The sequence below is a fragment of the Helianthus annuus genome, chromosome 11, assembly GCF_002127325.2.
Source record: "Helianthus annuus cultivar XRQ/B chromosome 11, HanXRQr2.0-SUNRISE, whole genome shotgun sequence".
NCBI lineage: Eukaryota > Viridiplantae > Streptophyta > Magnoliopsida > Asterales > Asteraceae > Helianthus > Helianthus annuus.
The window spans coordinates 135,432,885-135,448,522 of record NC_035443.2 but is presented as its reverse complement, the minus strand read 5'-3'; the positions used below and the strand labels follow the sequence as shown (position 1 = coordinate 135,448,522).

Here is a 15,638-nt window from a genome sequence, read left to right as displayed (position 1 = left end):
AATTCCATGCATTCTATCCATATTTATATGATGATGTCATGATGACATCATGATGATGTCATCAATATTCAACCGGATCGTTCTCGTGTCTTCGTCATTTATGTGTCGTTCTCTGGGTTGCAAGACTAAGGAATGTCGCAATGTCGGTCTTGAACCGAACCAAGCCACATCCACACAAAAGTGCATCAACATTAATGCTTCAAATCTCTTACTAATTGAGCACTTAATAGTTCAAACTATTTGTTTCGCGAGTAGATGTCTGAATGGTTGAGACATTTGCCTTTGAATGGTTACGTATTATACAAAGACTGAATAGTTAAGACCTTTTATATGAAATCTCAAGTATTTCTCTGGGTCGCACAACTAAGAAATCATATGGGTAATATAAATATCCGAAATCTGTTCATAAAAAAATTAAAATTCAGGTTTCAGGTTCCCGAATTTTGTTCTTATGTTTAGGGTTCATCATGTGTTCTTAGGAAAATTCGAATTCCTTTATGTTTTGTAATATAATTTTGATTATTGAGTGTTTTTTTCCTGGTTTTTACTGTTTTGTCTTCTAAAGATTTTCGAAATCTGTTAATAGATAATCAGATAAAATTTTCGAAATATTTTGGTAAAATTATATCATCACTAAAATAGGAAACCATATCTCGAAATCCCTAAAAATTCGAATTTTCAGTTTTATCTCCACTAACAGCTGTTGATGAGTACGTTTCAAGACTTGGAGAATAAGTTTCGAGAATAGGTGGTTTCGACTAAGGTTCCGACTGAGATTCCTACTCGAAATCTCACTAAAATTCGAGGAGAACTGAGATTGCAACTGAGATTTCGACTCGCGATCTGGTGGTTGCGACTCGAAACCTCATAATGAACTCGGAATCTCATTAAGCATTGGCCGTCATCACTCGAAACCTCTAGATTTCGACTGAGGTTTCGACTGGCATTAGTGTGTCGCAATCAGGTTGTTTCGACTCGAAACCTCAGTGACTTGAAACCTCATAATGATTCATAGAGAGTCGAAATCTTACTCGAAACCTTACTCGAGATCTCACTCGATATCTCAAGTTGAGTCGAGATCTCATAACTGAGTCGAGATCTCACTCGAAATCTCACTCGAAACCTCATTACTTTATTAAGCTATTAATGTGAATTAAAATTTAGCTCGGGGCTCTGCCCCGAACCCCGTGCGGGGGCACGCTGCCCCCCTGCACCCCCCAAGTGGTTTGCTATTGAATAATTAGTTTTTGTAAATACTTAGTTAATTAATCAGAATAAGATAATGTTTTACAAAACCAAAATGGCTTAACTTGAATGAACTTCTGATGTATTATTTCTGGCCAAAGCTGATTTGATACATCTATTTATCATTCAAGTATTATGAAAGCTATGTTTATGTATGCATTACAAACATGAATGTCTTAATATCTAGCGAAAGCTGATTTAATTCATTCATATATAGGATACTTAACAAGTACATAACTAAAGTGATTGTCTCATTTCTGGCCAAAGCTGATTTGTCAGGATCACTTTGCACACATGCTTAAATGATTACAATTCTGGCCAAAGCTGATTTGTCTTCATTTAAGTAGAATTTAACTAAGTCTATTATTGTGATGTTAGTAATAGACAATATCACAGCTTCATAATTAAAGTGGCCATTATTTATGCCTACCTTAATATAACATGCCCTTAGATTACATTAGGACTTCTTGATTAGTATCATAATGCACTCAACTTATTTCCACTATCAGCACCCAATTGCGGGATTCCACCTTTGACTGGTGATAACTTTGCTGCATGGAAAGACTCTCTCATGCTTACGCTTGGATTGCTGGATTTCGATTATGCTCTAAGAGAGAATAAGCCAGTGGACCTTACTCCTCAAAGTACTGCTGCTGAGCAGATGATTCATGAAAAGTGGACTAGGTGTAACCGCATGTCTCTCATGTTTATGAAGCAGTCCATAAACAATTCAATCAGAGGAGCCATTCCTGCTTTTGATGACGCTTAAACCTACTTGGCTTCTGTGGAGGCGCAAATCAAGGGGACATCTAAAGCACACGCTAGTACTCTTATCCTCAAGCTGGTGACAACTAAGTATGATGGGAGGAACGACATTCGCGAACACACCATGATGATGAATGACATGGCCAATAAGCTGAAGGGGCTTGACATGGAAATCAGTGATGGTTTCCTCGTTCATTTAATCATTACTTCGCTTCCTTCATCCTATGAAGCATTCAAGATCAATTACAACACTCAGAAGGACAAATGGACGATGAGTGAGCAGGTCGCTATGTGCGTACAGGAAAAAGAGCGTATGAAGATGGATCGCATTACTGATGTTGCTAACTTCACCACCTCCAACTCTAAGAAGAGGAAGAATAATTATCAAAGAAAGGATGCTTCCAAGGTCCAAAGGCCCAATCCTTATACAAGTGCACCTTCTAGCTCTAAGAACTCCGTAGGCAAAATCCACTGTAAGTTCTATAAAAAGACAGGACATATGCAGAAGGAATGCCCTGACTTTAAGGAGTGGCTGACTAAGAAAGGTAACGATTTTTTCATGATACTTGAGTCCTATAATTTAAATGTTCCTGCTAATTCTTCGTGGTTTGATTCTGGTTCTATGGTTCATGTTACCAATTCTACTCAGGGATTCCTTTCAATCCGAAAGCTGAGAAGAAACCAAAGAACACTTAAAGTTGGGGATGATCGAGAACTAGAAGTGAAGGCCATTGGAACATTACAATTATTTATGAAAACTGGTTTATGTATTAAACTTTATCATACCTTATATGTTCCTGAGGTAACTCGGAACCTTATATCAGGACCAAAGTTAGACATAGACGGTTTTGTTGTTTCCCATGGTCATCGCAAACTCTCTATCCTCTATGATTCTGTTCTTTTTGGTACTGGTATTCTGGATGGTGGTCTCTATAGATTAGAACTAGATGATGACTTTTCCAAATCTTTGTTGTCGTATAATATTAGTGAATCACTCACAAAGATGAAAGAGAAACGAGACCTAGAGACTTCGTGCATGTTGTGGCATCAACGTTTGGCCACATCTCAAGAGAACGATTAAATCATCTCATAAAAGATGAAGTCTTACCTCCTCTCGATTTCTCTGATTTTGGAACATGTGTCAAATGTCTTAAAGGTAAAATGAAATTAGCGAATAAGAAAGGTGCCACTAGCAGCTCTAATTTATTAGAAATCATTCATACTGAAATTAGTGGTCCCTACCAAATCGCTGGCATAACAGGACATACTTGATTTATCACTTTCATGGATGATTATTCTCGTTACATGTACTTGTATCTTATTAAGGAAAAGTCGGAATCTCTTACAACTTTCAAAGATTATAAAGCTGAAGTTGAAAAACAACAAGATTGTCAGATGAAAGTTGTGAGATCAGATAGAGGCGGTGAATATTATGGAAGATATACTTATGTGGGTCAAGCTCCTGGTCCATTTTATGAGCTTTGTAAGGGTCAGGCGATTGTGAACCAATACACCATGCATGGTACACCTTAGCAGAACGGTGTCGCTGAATGAAGAAACCGTACCCTTATGAACATGGTGCGCACTATGTTAGCGAACACTAATTTACCATTATTCCTCTCGACTGAAGCGTTAAAAGCAGTTGTTCATATACTCAATAGAGTTCCTTCTAAGTCTGTCCCTAAAATTCCTCATGAACTTTGACAGGAAGGAAACCGAGTCTTAAATATATGAAAGTATGGGGTTGTATTGCTGAAGCAAAACTTTATAATCCTTTCCTAAGGAAACTTGACCCTAAAACAGCTACCTGTTTCTTTATCGGGTATCCTGATCACTCAAAGGGTTATCGTTTCTATTGTCCTTCCCATGTCACCCGTATTGTTGAAACCAAGCGTGCTGCGTTCCTGGAGGATTTCAAGGTCAGTGGGAGCAGTACCAACCCTTATGAAGAATTGCATGAAGTACAAGACGCGGGGGGGGACTCATCGCTTAACATTACTTAGTTCACTCCTCTTGTACCCAATGCAACTACTGCACCTGAAGCTACTACACCAACTCCAAATTCACCTCCACAAACATAACCCATTATACCTCATAACGAAGGCACATCAAACGCTCAAAACCAAGACAACGTTGAACTCGATAATCAACTCAGGAGGTCATCTAGGCCCAGAAGGCCTACTAATTGGGATGATTATGTTACCTACCGGACTGAATGGATCCCTGAAAGCTAAGTGATCCTATCTCTTACAATGAAGCCATTAGCAGTGATCAGTCTTCTAAATGGAATAAAGCAGTGATTGATGAGCTTGAATCCATGAAGAAAAATGACGTTTGGGGTTTGGTGGAATTACCCAACAATTTCAAACCCGTCGGATGTAAATGGGTGTTCAAAACAAAACTGGATCTGAATGGGAACGTTGAACGCTACAAAGCGACATTGGTTACAAAGGGCTACACTCAGAAACAGGGAATTGATTATCAAGAGACGTTTTCTCCTGTCTCTCGTAAAGATTCATTAAGGATCGTCATGGCCCTAGTAGCTCTTTTTGACTTAGAGCTGCATCAGATGGACGCTAAAACCATTTTCCTTAACGGAGACTTGGACGAAGATGTTTACATGAAACAACCTGAAGGCTTTAAACCTGAAGGTCAGGAGCATCTAGTCTATAAGTTGAAGAAATCCATTTACGGGTTAAAACAAGCATCACGTCAATGGTATCTCAAGTTTGATGAAGTCATGAAGAAACAAGGTTTTATAAAGAATCAGGTGGATCAATGCACCTACCTCAAGATGAGTGGGAGCAACTTTACTATACTTCTCCTTTACGTAGATGATATTCTATTGGCAAGTAATAGTTTAGACATGTTGCATGAGTCGAAGCGGTTACTCTCGCATAACTTGACATGAAGGATCTCGGAGATGCTTCTTACGTCATTGGCATCGAAATTCACCGAGATAGACACAAAGGGATCTTAGGATTGTCTCGAAAGGCTTACATAGATCGTTTCCTTACATGTTACAACATGCAATAGTGCAAACCCGCTCCAGTAGTTAAGGGATATGTTTTCAGTTCATTCCAGTGTCCTACAACAGAGGTTGAGAAGGAGAAAATGAGCCAGATACCTTAAGCGTCAGTAGTCGGGAGCCTGATGTATGATCAAGTCTGTACCGCCCAGATATCGCTTATATTGCTGGAATGTTAGGCCGTTAGCAGACTAATCCTGGCCTAGATCACTGGAAGGCAGCTAAGAAGGTACATCGATATCTGCAAGGGATGAATGACTATAAAGTGACTTATAGAAGAAGTGATCATTTAGAAGTGGTAGGCTATTCTGATTCTGACTTTTCCAAATGCATAGATGACAAGAAATCCATCTCGGGCTACATCTTTATGCAAGCAGGCGGACCTATCTCATGGAGGAGTCATAAACAACAGTTGACCACAACTTCCACAATGATGGAAGATTACATTGTTGTTTATAATGCAACCTGTCATGGAATATTGCTTAGAAATCTGAACATTGGACTCAAAATCGTTAATTCCATTTCTAGACCATTGAAGCTTTACTGTAATTTCTCAGCTGCCGTTAGTTTCTCGAACAAGAACAGTTCGACTGGAGCTGGTTTATATCTCGATACAAAGTATCTGTTCATACGTGAACGAGTTGAGGAAAATAATCTTATTATTGAGTATATTAGTACTAAAGATATGCTTGCGGATCCAATGACTAAAGGTCTCCCACCTAAAGTTTACGAAGAACATGTTCGGAATATGGGATTTACTAAAGACCTTATTTAGCATATTGTACTAGCTTATATTTTATGCTAATGAAATTTCCTCAGTTTGATTTTGTATGTCTTTAAGAATATGTTCAACCGGTATAATGACATATAGACAAATAAAGTTACAAATCAAACAAAGGGCTTATGCGTATTTTGATCATAACGATTAGGTTTTAAATTGAGGTTGTAGTATGACTAATGGGGCTCCTGAGTCGCATAATGATTCAAGGGCTGTATTTCTCTGCTACGGTTCTTGGTTTAGAGCTAAAATGAGTGTTAACTCCTAATCAGTCTTATCTAATACTCATAGTAAATGATTACTCGGCTAAGTGGGATAACGTAAGATTAAATATGTTATGGTGTTATATTTAATCTAATAGCCATTATAACCATTTACATAATATAGATGAAAATATATAACAACCTATTAAATAATTAGTTGGTAATTGTTGATGGACCATATTACCCTTATTAACTAATTAAGTTTCCTCTTTGGTGCATATATAAGGCGACTAATATAGTGGTGACAAGGTTACACAACTTGTTTATTCTAATAACATCAAATCGACCTCTCTCTCAACCGAGCACCCAATTCGGTTTTTTATCATCACCATCATTAGATTGCACCCTAAGGAGGAACCTGATCACCTTGACAAGCATGTCGACTTTGATGGCTGCATCACTCACTGGATTCTCTGTTGGCCTGTCTGCAATCACGGGTATGTTTTCATGTTTTCCATTATGCTTAAAATAGAACTGACCAGCAACAATATCATATGTAAATCGATATATAGATAATATATATGTATCGAGATACATATATAATTCCATGCATTCTATCCATATTTATATGATGATGTCATGATGATGTCATCAATATTCAACCGGATCGTTCTCGTGTCTTCGTCGTTTATGTGTTGTTCTCTGGGTCGCATGACTAAGGAATGTCGCAACGTCGGTCTTGAACCGAACCAAGCCACATCCACACAAAAGTGCATCAATATTATTAATGGTTCAAATCTCTTACTAGTTCAGCACTTAATGATTTAGACTGTTTGTTTCACGAACAGATGTCTGAATGGTTAAGACATTTGCGTCTAAATGGTTAAGTATTATACAAAGCCTGAATGGTTAAGACCTCTTATCTCAATTGGTCAAGCATTTGACTCTGAATAGTTAAACATTATACTAGCTCTTAATGATTCGGATGATTCACATCTCTTACCGGTTGAACACCTACCCATGTAAAAGTTGCCAAACATCCCCTACGAGAAAAAAAAAATTGTTCTGTTTACAAAGTGGAGCTTTGCTCTCTATTATTGATTAAACCCATCTCTTGCTTAGTTACTACTTGATCCCTCAATCCAACAAAATACTTATTTATAATGTGTAGTTGTTGTATTTCTAAATAGTCAATTATCAAATTTTGTACATACATGTAATTTTAAGAATATGCCACTTATGTAATGATAGAATACAATCTTAAGGGTAACGTGTTGTTGTATTTCTAAATAGTTAATTATCAAATTTTGTACATACATGTAATTTTAAGAATGTTCCACTTATTTAATGATAGAATACAATCTTAAGGGTAATGTGAAAATGTTACCAACTTATTTTGAAGTGAATAGTCTTTTTGGAACAACCTAAAATAGTGATGGATTTTTTTTCTTTTGCAATGCATTGTTGGGAGCTGGGATGCAACTAGAAACCTAAAACTAGCATGTTTCACATACTAGAGATTCAGGAAGTAATAAGGCGGTCCGGAGTGGAGTCGGCAAAGTCATGCGGCACCGAGCGGTGACCGATGCCAAGGCATTAACTGCACATGTTTTACCGATTGTGGGGGAGAAGTCGGTGAGGGAATACCGAATCGGGGAGAGGGAGGGAAGGGGAGAGAGGGGGGGTGTGTGGTGGGGTCCATATCATCTCAACCAATCACACATTTTTCTTTTTTTTTAAAGTTTACCAATTCATAAAGTGTCTAACCATTGCTAACACTTTTGAGCATAGTTTACCACTTTGACTTGGCACACTCTCATTGGTTGATTTTGAAGTTTACCACTTTCAAGTGTCTAACGACTCCCTACACCCTAACTATTATGACGCTACTCACTCATTTGGGTTGGAAAACTTACATATTTGAACGTAAACACTCAAAGTCATTGACATAACAAAATACTTTTTTTTGAAAGTGTATTTTTATTCACAAACCAACCCTCAATACCGAGGGAGGCCAAAACAACAAACAACGAAACCACTTACATTATTTTGAAACAGCATGAATCGCTCCACGCAATATTTCTATTCTTAGACCTATTACGATACCACAAAAAGCCTAAAACCTTCACCTCTTGGACAATATCGGAGACCGTCATTTCTTTTCCATTAAATCTCTTGTCGTTTCTCGCTTTCCACACCACCTAACAAACCACCAAAACAATTCCCTGCAAAGCCATTGTAGCTATGGAACCCAGATTCACAAATTCGTGAACAACCAACAGGTCCCTAATGGAGAATGCATAGATGGGGCTGATGTTACACCACCGAGTAACCTTGGACCAGACCGTCGAAGTAACCGAGCAAGTACAGAAGATATGCTCTGCAGTTTCCGTCTCTTCCTTGCACAACACGCAAACGTCATCACCATTGTAGCAGTTTCGTTTTGTCAAGGCATCAACCGTTGCAATGCGACCCATCTCGGCTCTTCACATAAGAATGTTGCACTTCTTTGGCACCCATTTGGACCACTTAAAAACAAAATTGTTACTATAATCCTCGCCACTTCTCAGAAACTCTTTAACCGCCCTCACCGGAAAGTTTGTATCCTTACCTCCAATGCACTTCCACTTGTCAGTAGAATCGGATAAAACCAACCCCATTAAAAGAGAGACCAAGGAGGCACATTCTTCATGCTCCGGGCCAGAGCTGGGCTCCCTTTTCCAGGCCCACCGCCCCGAGAAAGATTGCGATCCACAGTCAAACCGATCACTAATCCAGCACCTCTTTTCGGACTCAATTCTGAAGAAGAGCGGGTACCGGTCCTTAAGCGGACAGTTACAAACCCAAGGATCAAGCCAAAACCTGATGTTGTTGCCATTTCCCATTTTCCCTCTAAGGTTATGAATCAACTAAACCCCAGCCTCTTTAGTTTGCTCCACTGCTTTAACAATATTTTTCCAGATTCCTACAATATGCTTGTTAACCGGAACCGAACTCCAACACCTTTTAGACCTGTGAACGGCATCTATAACTTTTCACCATAGCCCAAAATCGTCGTTCCTGTACCTCCAAAAACACCTTGCTAGAAGGGCCGCATTAACATCCCTCAACTTGGATAGCCCCAAACCACCTTTATCGACTGGGATCGAGACTCGATTCCAAGCCACCCAATTCATTTCACTAACCAAGTCGTTACCTCCCCATAGAAACCTTTTAATAATGACTTCAAGCCCTTTGAGAACCCCCACCGGAGCCTTGGAAAGAGATAGAAAATAATTGGGAATGCTTTCAAGCGCCGACTTAATTAACGTTACCCTACCCCCAATCGATAGTAACGAGGCTTTTCATCTAGCCAGACGGGCTTCAAAAGTGTCAAAAACATCTTTGCAGTTCTCGATTTTTTACATCCTAGCACCTACCAAAACTCCCAGGAGAACAAACGGGACCTCACTAGATTTGCAATGAAGAACCGAAGCCTTGTCCAAAACTTCACTAGGCCTTACTTCGATCCCATATAAAACCGATTTGCTCATATCAATTCTAAGGCCAGAACTTAAATAGAAACACCTTAACAAGCGAGCAACGTTCATAATCATTCTTAAGCAACCTTATGCCTTTAATCGCGTCCGCACTACTCGCTTTCCTAATCATACTGGAGAAAGCTTCCATCACGAATAAAAATAAGAAAGGAGAGATCAGATCTCCTTGTCTCATCCCTTTGGAACACTTGAATTCAAAGGTCGGGGCCACGTTGACTAAGACCGAAGATCTGGCCAAAGATAGGATATCGTGAATCCAACGGCACCATCGCGGAGGAAAACCCAATTGAGACATAATCGAATTGACGAAATTCCAATTAACGAATCATAGGCTTTGGCGAAATCTATCTTGAAAAGAAAAGCTCCGAAGTGACTTTTTTTCGCCCATGCTATCGTCTCATTTAAAATAAGCGGCCCATCTAGGATAAGACAATCTTTAAGGAAAGCCGTTTGGTTCTTCGAAATCACTGAGCCAATCACCCTTTTTAACCTGTGGGCCAAAACTTTGGAGACGACCTTGTTTATAATACCGACAAGATTAATGGGTCTATACTCCTGGGTCTTTGACTTTCGGGATGAGCGCGATAAACGAAGACGTACACCCCCTCGAAAAACATCCTTCATTATAAAAATTATCGAAGATCTTACCAAAGTCATTCTCGAAATATTTCCAGAATCGTTTAATAAATTTCATGTTGAAACCGTTAGGCCCGGGGCTCGTTCACTGCCGCATTCGAAAACTGCCGGCTTAATCTCCTCCTTCAAAAACCGCTGGCCGTTCCACCATATCTTCTTTAAATATCGTGCGAAAATAATCAAAAACAGCTTTTTTAACTTTGTTCGGGCTGTTGATCCAAACATCGTTAATGAACAGACCCTGAATAGCGTTCGACGTTTTTCTATTATTAACCATCCCATGAAAGAAAGCCGTGTTATCATCCCCTTCCATAGCCCATTTAATTCTCGCCCTCTGTCGAAGATCTTTAGCTTTACAATCTTCCAAAAATCTCAGTTTCTTTTGACACTCTAATCTGACCCATTCTTCCTCGTCGGACAAATCTCCATCTTCCATGACATGTTCCAACTCCTCCAGTTCCTCCCTCGCCTTCAACTCATCTTCTCCCTCCTTGGTTCGAATATCATCCCTCCAAGATTTTAAAGCACCTCTAATCCATTTTAGTTTCTGAATCAAAATAACATCGGGAGGCCCATCACGAGAAAAACTCTCTAAAGCAGTAACCACAATATTCTGAAAATCTTGCCGATTAAGCCACGAACTAAAAAATCTGAAGGGTTTAGGGCCATAATTCAGATTTTTAACTGTCATAAGGATGGATTATTATCCGAGTACTTTCGAGGCAAGGCTCTGACACAGGCTTCTGGCTACTTGTTTTGAAACTCTTTACATACAACAATCTTGTCTATCTTACTGAATTTCTTACCACGCTCACCATCCACGATATAAGTGACCTTGCTACCTTTAAGATCATACTCGCAAAGCTCAGCATTATAGATAAAGCTATTGAAGTCTCTTGCGCAGTTAGGTTTGAATTTCGAGTTTTTTCTTTCTTTAACAGTACGAACCACATTAAAATCCCCGATTAGAACCCATAACCCATACACGGCATCTCTTTGAGATAAAATCCGATTCCATAAATCCCCTTTTTCAACAGGTTTTTGACGAGCATGAATATTAAGTACATTCACATGAACTGAACAACCTTTAATAAACCCAGTGACCTGCATAGAGCTGGGATCTTTATGCAACGAGAGTAAGGAGAACACAGTCGGATCCCAAACACACAATAGGCCTCCCAATCTACCGATCATATCAACCACTTCCTTAACCCATCCCGAACGACCCTAGAAAAGAGCGATGTCGGCATCCAGAATGTCTGAGCGCCAAGTTTCTTGAAAAGCAGCAAAAGCCACTTTCTCCGCCGCTTTAATCTCCCTGATCCACTTCGCTTTTTGTAGAGTGGCCTCTACCCTTTCTTCTACCCCTTTGAGATTGACCCCCACATTCTTTCCGAATTCAATTGTGTTCTGAGCTTCCGGAGATATCGATCTTACTTGTGTCTCATCAACCCACTCCCCTTCCTCCACAGAGTCCCTACCCATTGTACCAGAAAAAAGTCTCTCCTATGATTGTGACTTTGATGTTTCTAGAATTAGGTTGAGATTAATAACTCCTCTATTTTGGTCCTGGTCACCTCCCTTGTCATCTGAGTGGCCCATAACCTTGGTACCTTCTTTTTGCCCTACCATATCATCTACAAAAAAACTCTCTTCACCTCTTGGTATTTTCCTGGGCCTAGGGGATAACTGGCCCACACAGCTGTTCCATTGCTCCCCAAAAGAGGCCCACCCCTTGTTAACTAATTTTTTTCTTTTTAAAATTCCTTCCAGCCGAAAATGACCCATTAATGTTATTATTACAAACATTCTCTGACATACTTGGAAAACCCCCCATATCCCCATGCACCGTCTTGCTCTTCTCCCCAGAAAAACTCTTCGTTTCCTCCCCTTCTAGCAAAGACAAAACGGCTACCAAATGCTCCGTCCCGAGGTTCTCCGGCGACCTAACATCTGACTCCGGCATCTTACCAACCTTCCCCGATGAAATTGTCTCCGATTCATCCTTGTCCTCCAAGAAATTTGGAATCCATGGGTCGGTTTCTTCTACCACCCACACCCGGTAAATCTTATCTTGCCACCTCATATTCAGACACCCTGGTATTCTGTTACCACAATCCGTAATGATCCCCAACCGGTCAAAAGTTAGATCCCCGTCAGTTTCCTTCATCTGAGAAGGTTATATCAACTTTTCATACTTTTGACCGTCCGAGAAGGTTGTATCAACTTTTCATACTTTTGACCGATGATGTTGAATACCTCCTGGGCTAACAAATGAGGTGGAACACCATGGATATTAATCCACGCTACACGTTCAAAAGGCATACACTGGCCAATCCAAGGATCAAGCAACTCGAACCAACTTCCCTAGATCACCATATCCTCAAAAAACCTCCCAGCAAACGACATGATGATCGATAACCCCCCAATATATTGAATCTCCGCCTCCGCATAACCCGCTGAACGCATCGACACATTCAACAACCTTAGAGAATTGAAATCCTTTGCCCTGACGACGTAAGCCCTGCCAAAGAGATCAGATAGGGTAAACACAACCGGATCAATGTCCACAGTATCTTCTTCCAAGACTGGAGAAGATCTGTTCATCAGGATGTCCGGGGCCCCTTCCCCCCTTTTGGAACCTGCTTCAATCTTATGAGCACAATCGCCATTTTCCTTGGAAAACATAGCCACGTTCACCTTCAGTTTGTTGCCCCCAAGCTTAATCTTTTGTAAGCTATCTTCTAATTCAGCTGTGTTCCTCACCCCTTTAAAGCTGACAAAACCGAAAGTCCTTTCTTTGTCCTTCTTCTTAGCAATGAACGCCCCTCCGATCTCCCCATAGCTTCTGAAGGCGTTGGCCAGATCCCATGGCCGACACCTAGAAGGAATGTAAGTGACAAAGAACTTGAGGACGTTTGGCCTCTCCTCTTTCCTCTCTTGCTCCCGCCCTCTTTTTGCCATGTGGAAACACCCATTCTTCCTCCTCTGCCCTGTTGCCTGCTTCCATCCTTTAGGACACTAGGCGAAAATCATTGATATCGAAAATACTATAACAAAATACTTGATTGTTACAAGGTCACTTTCTTTAACAATTTTTATAGTTCTCTATAGTTTCATTAAACCTAAACATAGTTATATCAGTTCATTATTCTATGTTTTGGATTAACTTAGCTTTAGTTTTGTAACTTTAGGCAAGAGATGTAAGTTACATTATCATTGATTGGAATGAATGACCACACATTACTAACTAGGACAAAAAAAACATCATGTATAGATTTACCTTATTTCAATAATTTTAAAACTTATTTCTTATATAACCTTTTGGACTTTACGTTACCTACCGACGGTTCTAGTAGTGATTTTTTTCATACACGGGTGCATATGAAATCGTTTTGACACTTTTTTGGTTGGATTGTTGTATCTAATATGATAAATATATTGCTAAAAGAATATATTTACAGTGTTTCTATATTGTATTTTTCGTATTTGTTTCATTTAGAGTAAACTTCCGTTTTGCTTCTTGTGGTTTGGTCGTTTAACGGTTTTGCCCCAATCCTTTAAAAATAGTCATTTTGTAGTATTTGTTTCATTTATATATTCATTTGTTTGAAATAACTTTGGATACTTAATAATTAAATTACATACATACACGCACTGATAGACATGAGTGTATTCCAGATTTTTTAACTAGTCAGAGAGAGAGAATCAACGTGAGAGATATCGGAGAGAGAGAATCAACGTGAGAGATAAAGATATGTAGAAAATAGGTAAATTAAGGAAAATAACGAAAAATAATAAATAAATACCTTAATGGTCGTTATCAGTGTTTTGAAAGCCAGATCGGACCGACCAGTCGGACCGGGAATTGGAGGTTGGACCGGTACGGGTCATGGTATTGGACCGGGGTTACATTGAACCGGCGATATGGCGATTAGATCGGGAAACCAACCGGTCAAACCGACTTTTACAGCAATTGGACTGGTTTTTTTTAATATATTTTTCAAATTTCACCATATTATTTTTTATAATATTCATGACGCCATTCAGTCTAACCGGTCCGACCGGTTGGACCAGTGAACCGTTAAGGAGACCAGTTTGACGTCCAATCCGGTTCTGAAACATTGGTCGTTATCTCTATCCGTCTCACCATCTAGTTAGCCAGGTCAGGGTGGATTTAGCCTACCTTTGTATGTTCTTAGTAACCCACTCGTTTTGGAAAAAAGTGAAAAAATTAGTGAAAACCTTTTGTAATTTGGAAAAAAAATCGTAAGAATCTACAAAAGAAATCCATTGAAAAAATTCTTGAATCTACTATTCTAGTTAATAACAATTATGCAAAAAAAGAAAATACCAAAGAGTTTATAGCCTAATAGAAGTGTGTGAAGAAAAGATATTCCTCCAAAGAGATTTAGGTGATGTTTGTTTTTTCAGAGAAAAAATGTCTGCAGTCTGCGGACCACATCTGCAGACATCTGTTGCAGAAGAGGTGGACCAAACCTCTGCGGTCTGCAAGGAGAAGAGTGTTTGTTTTTAAAACCTCTACAGTCTACAATGAACATCAACAAATCAGTCTTTACAGTTAGATCAGATTCATCAAAATTCAGAAAAAATCACCAAATAAAACCTAATTAGACTTTACAATTGCATCAAACACATCAAAATTCAGAATAATATCACTTCAATTTCATCAGATAAATCAAAATTCAGAAAAAATAATACTAAACAAAACCTAATTAAACTTTACAAATAACAAACCTAATTCTTGTTGGATTCGACACAGGCAGAAAGATGAGCAGATAGAACAGCTAATCTTCCACGAGCAGCAATACTGGAATCATCTGATGCTTCAACTCCCATTTTTTTTATAAAATTGAGATTTGCGGTGAAGGAGGCCGGAGGTGGACGGTGATGATGTGACGGCTGTGAAGGGGTCGCCGGAGGTGGACGGTGATGATGTTATGGGTCGTTGCTGTTGATCGGTGATGATGTTACAGGGTCAAGATGCAGACGGAGGAGGACGATGGGGTGGGGTTGCGGCTGTGGTGGACGAGGAGGTGGGGTGGGGGCTGCGCCGGAGGTGGAGGTGGGGGTGCGGCTGTGGTGGAGGTCGGCTGGATAGAGGATTAGGGTTGGAGATGTGTGTTTTGAGAAGGAGATATGTTTTGAAGAGATTTGAAGACTTAAGGCAATGTCTGGACGAGAAAGAGGTGGGGAAGAGGTTTTTTAGAGAAAGCTCTTCTAAAAAACAAACAAGTTGCATACCCTTATGTCTGCGCGTGGTCTGCTTGGGGAAGACAAAAGAGGTTTAGAAGTACTTTTCCTAAAAAACAAACACCACCTTATAGTCTATGTTTTACTGTGAACAAAAATATAGATTAAGAAATAGAATTAGAGGTGTATGAGTTACCATTAGTTAAAAAAATTGTAAAAAATGAGTTAAT

General features: G+C 39.5%; 1 protein-coding gene across 1 annotated transcript; it reads right to left on the bottom strand.

The window, feature by feature from the left end:
- Window positions 1-10,306: 10,306 nt before the first annotated feature.
- LOC110888265 lies at window positions 10,307-11,388 on the bottom strand. The gene is made up of 2 exons (XM_022135797.1): window positions 10,946-11,388; window positions 10,307-10,844 (listed from the first exon to the last, which is right to left on the bottom strand). Exons 1-2 carry the CDS (start codon window positions 11,386-11,388, stop codon window positions 10,307-10,309), a joined length of 981 nt encoding a protein of 326 aa, XP_021991489.1.
- Window positions 11,389-15,638: the final 4,250 nt, after the last annotated feature.

What these genes read in the sequence shown, in the direction of transcription:
- LOC110888265 (XM_022135797.1), bottom strand. Translation starts at nt 11,388, where the DNA reads ATGATCGGTAGATTGGGAGGCCTATTGTGTGTTTGGGATCCGACTGTG. An exon ending in TGTAAAGAGTTTCAAAACAA is followed by an intron (nt 10,845 to 10,945) that starts GTAGCCAGAAGC and finishes TAAACCCTTCAG; the next exon opens with ATTTTTTAGTTCGTGGCTTA.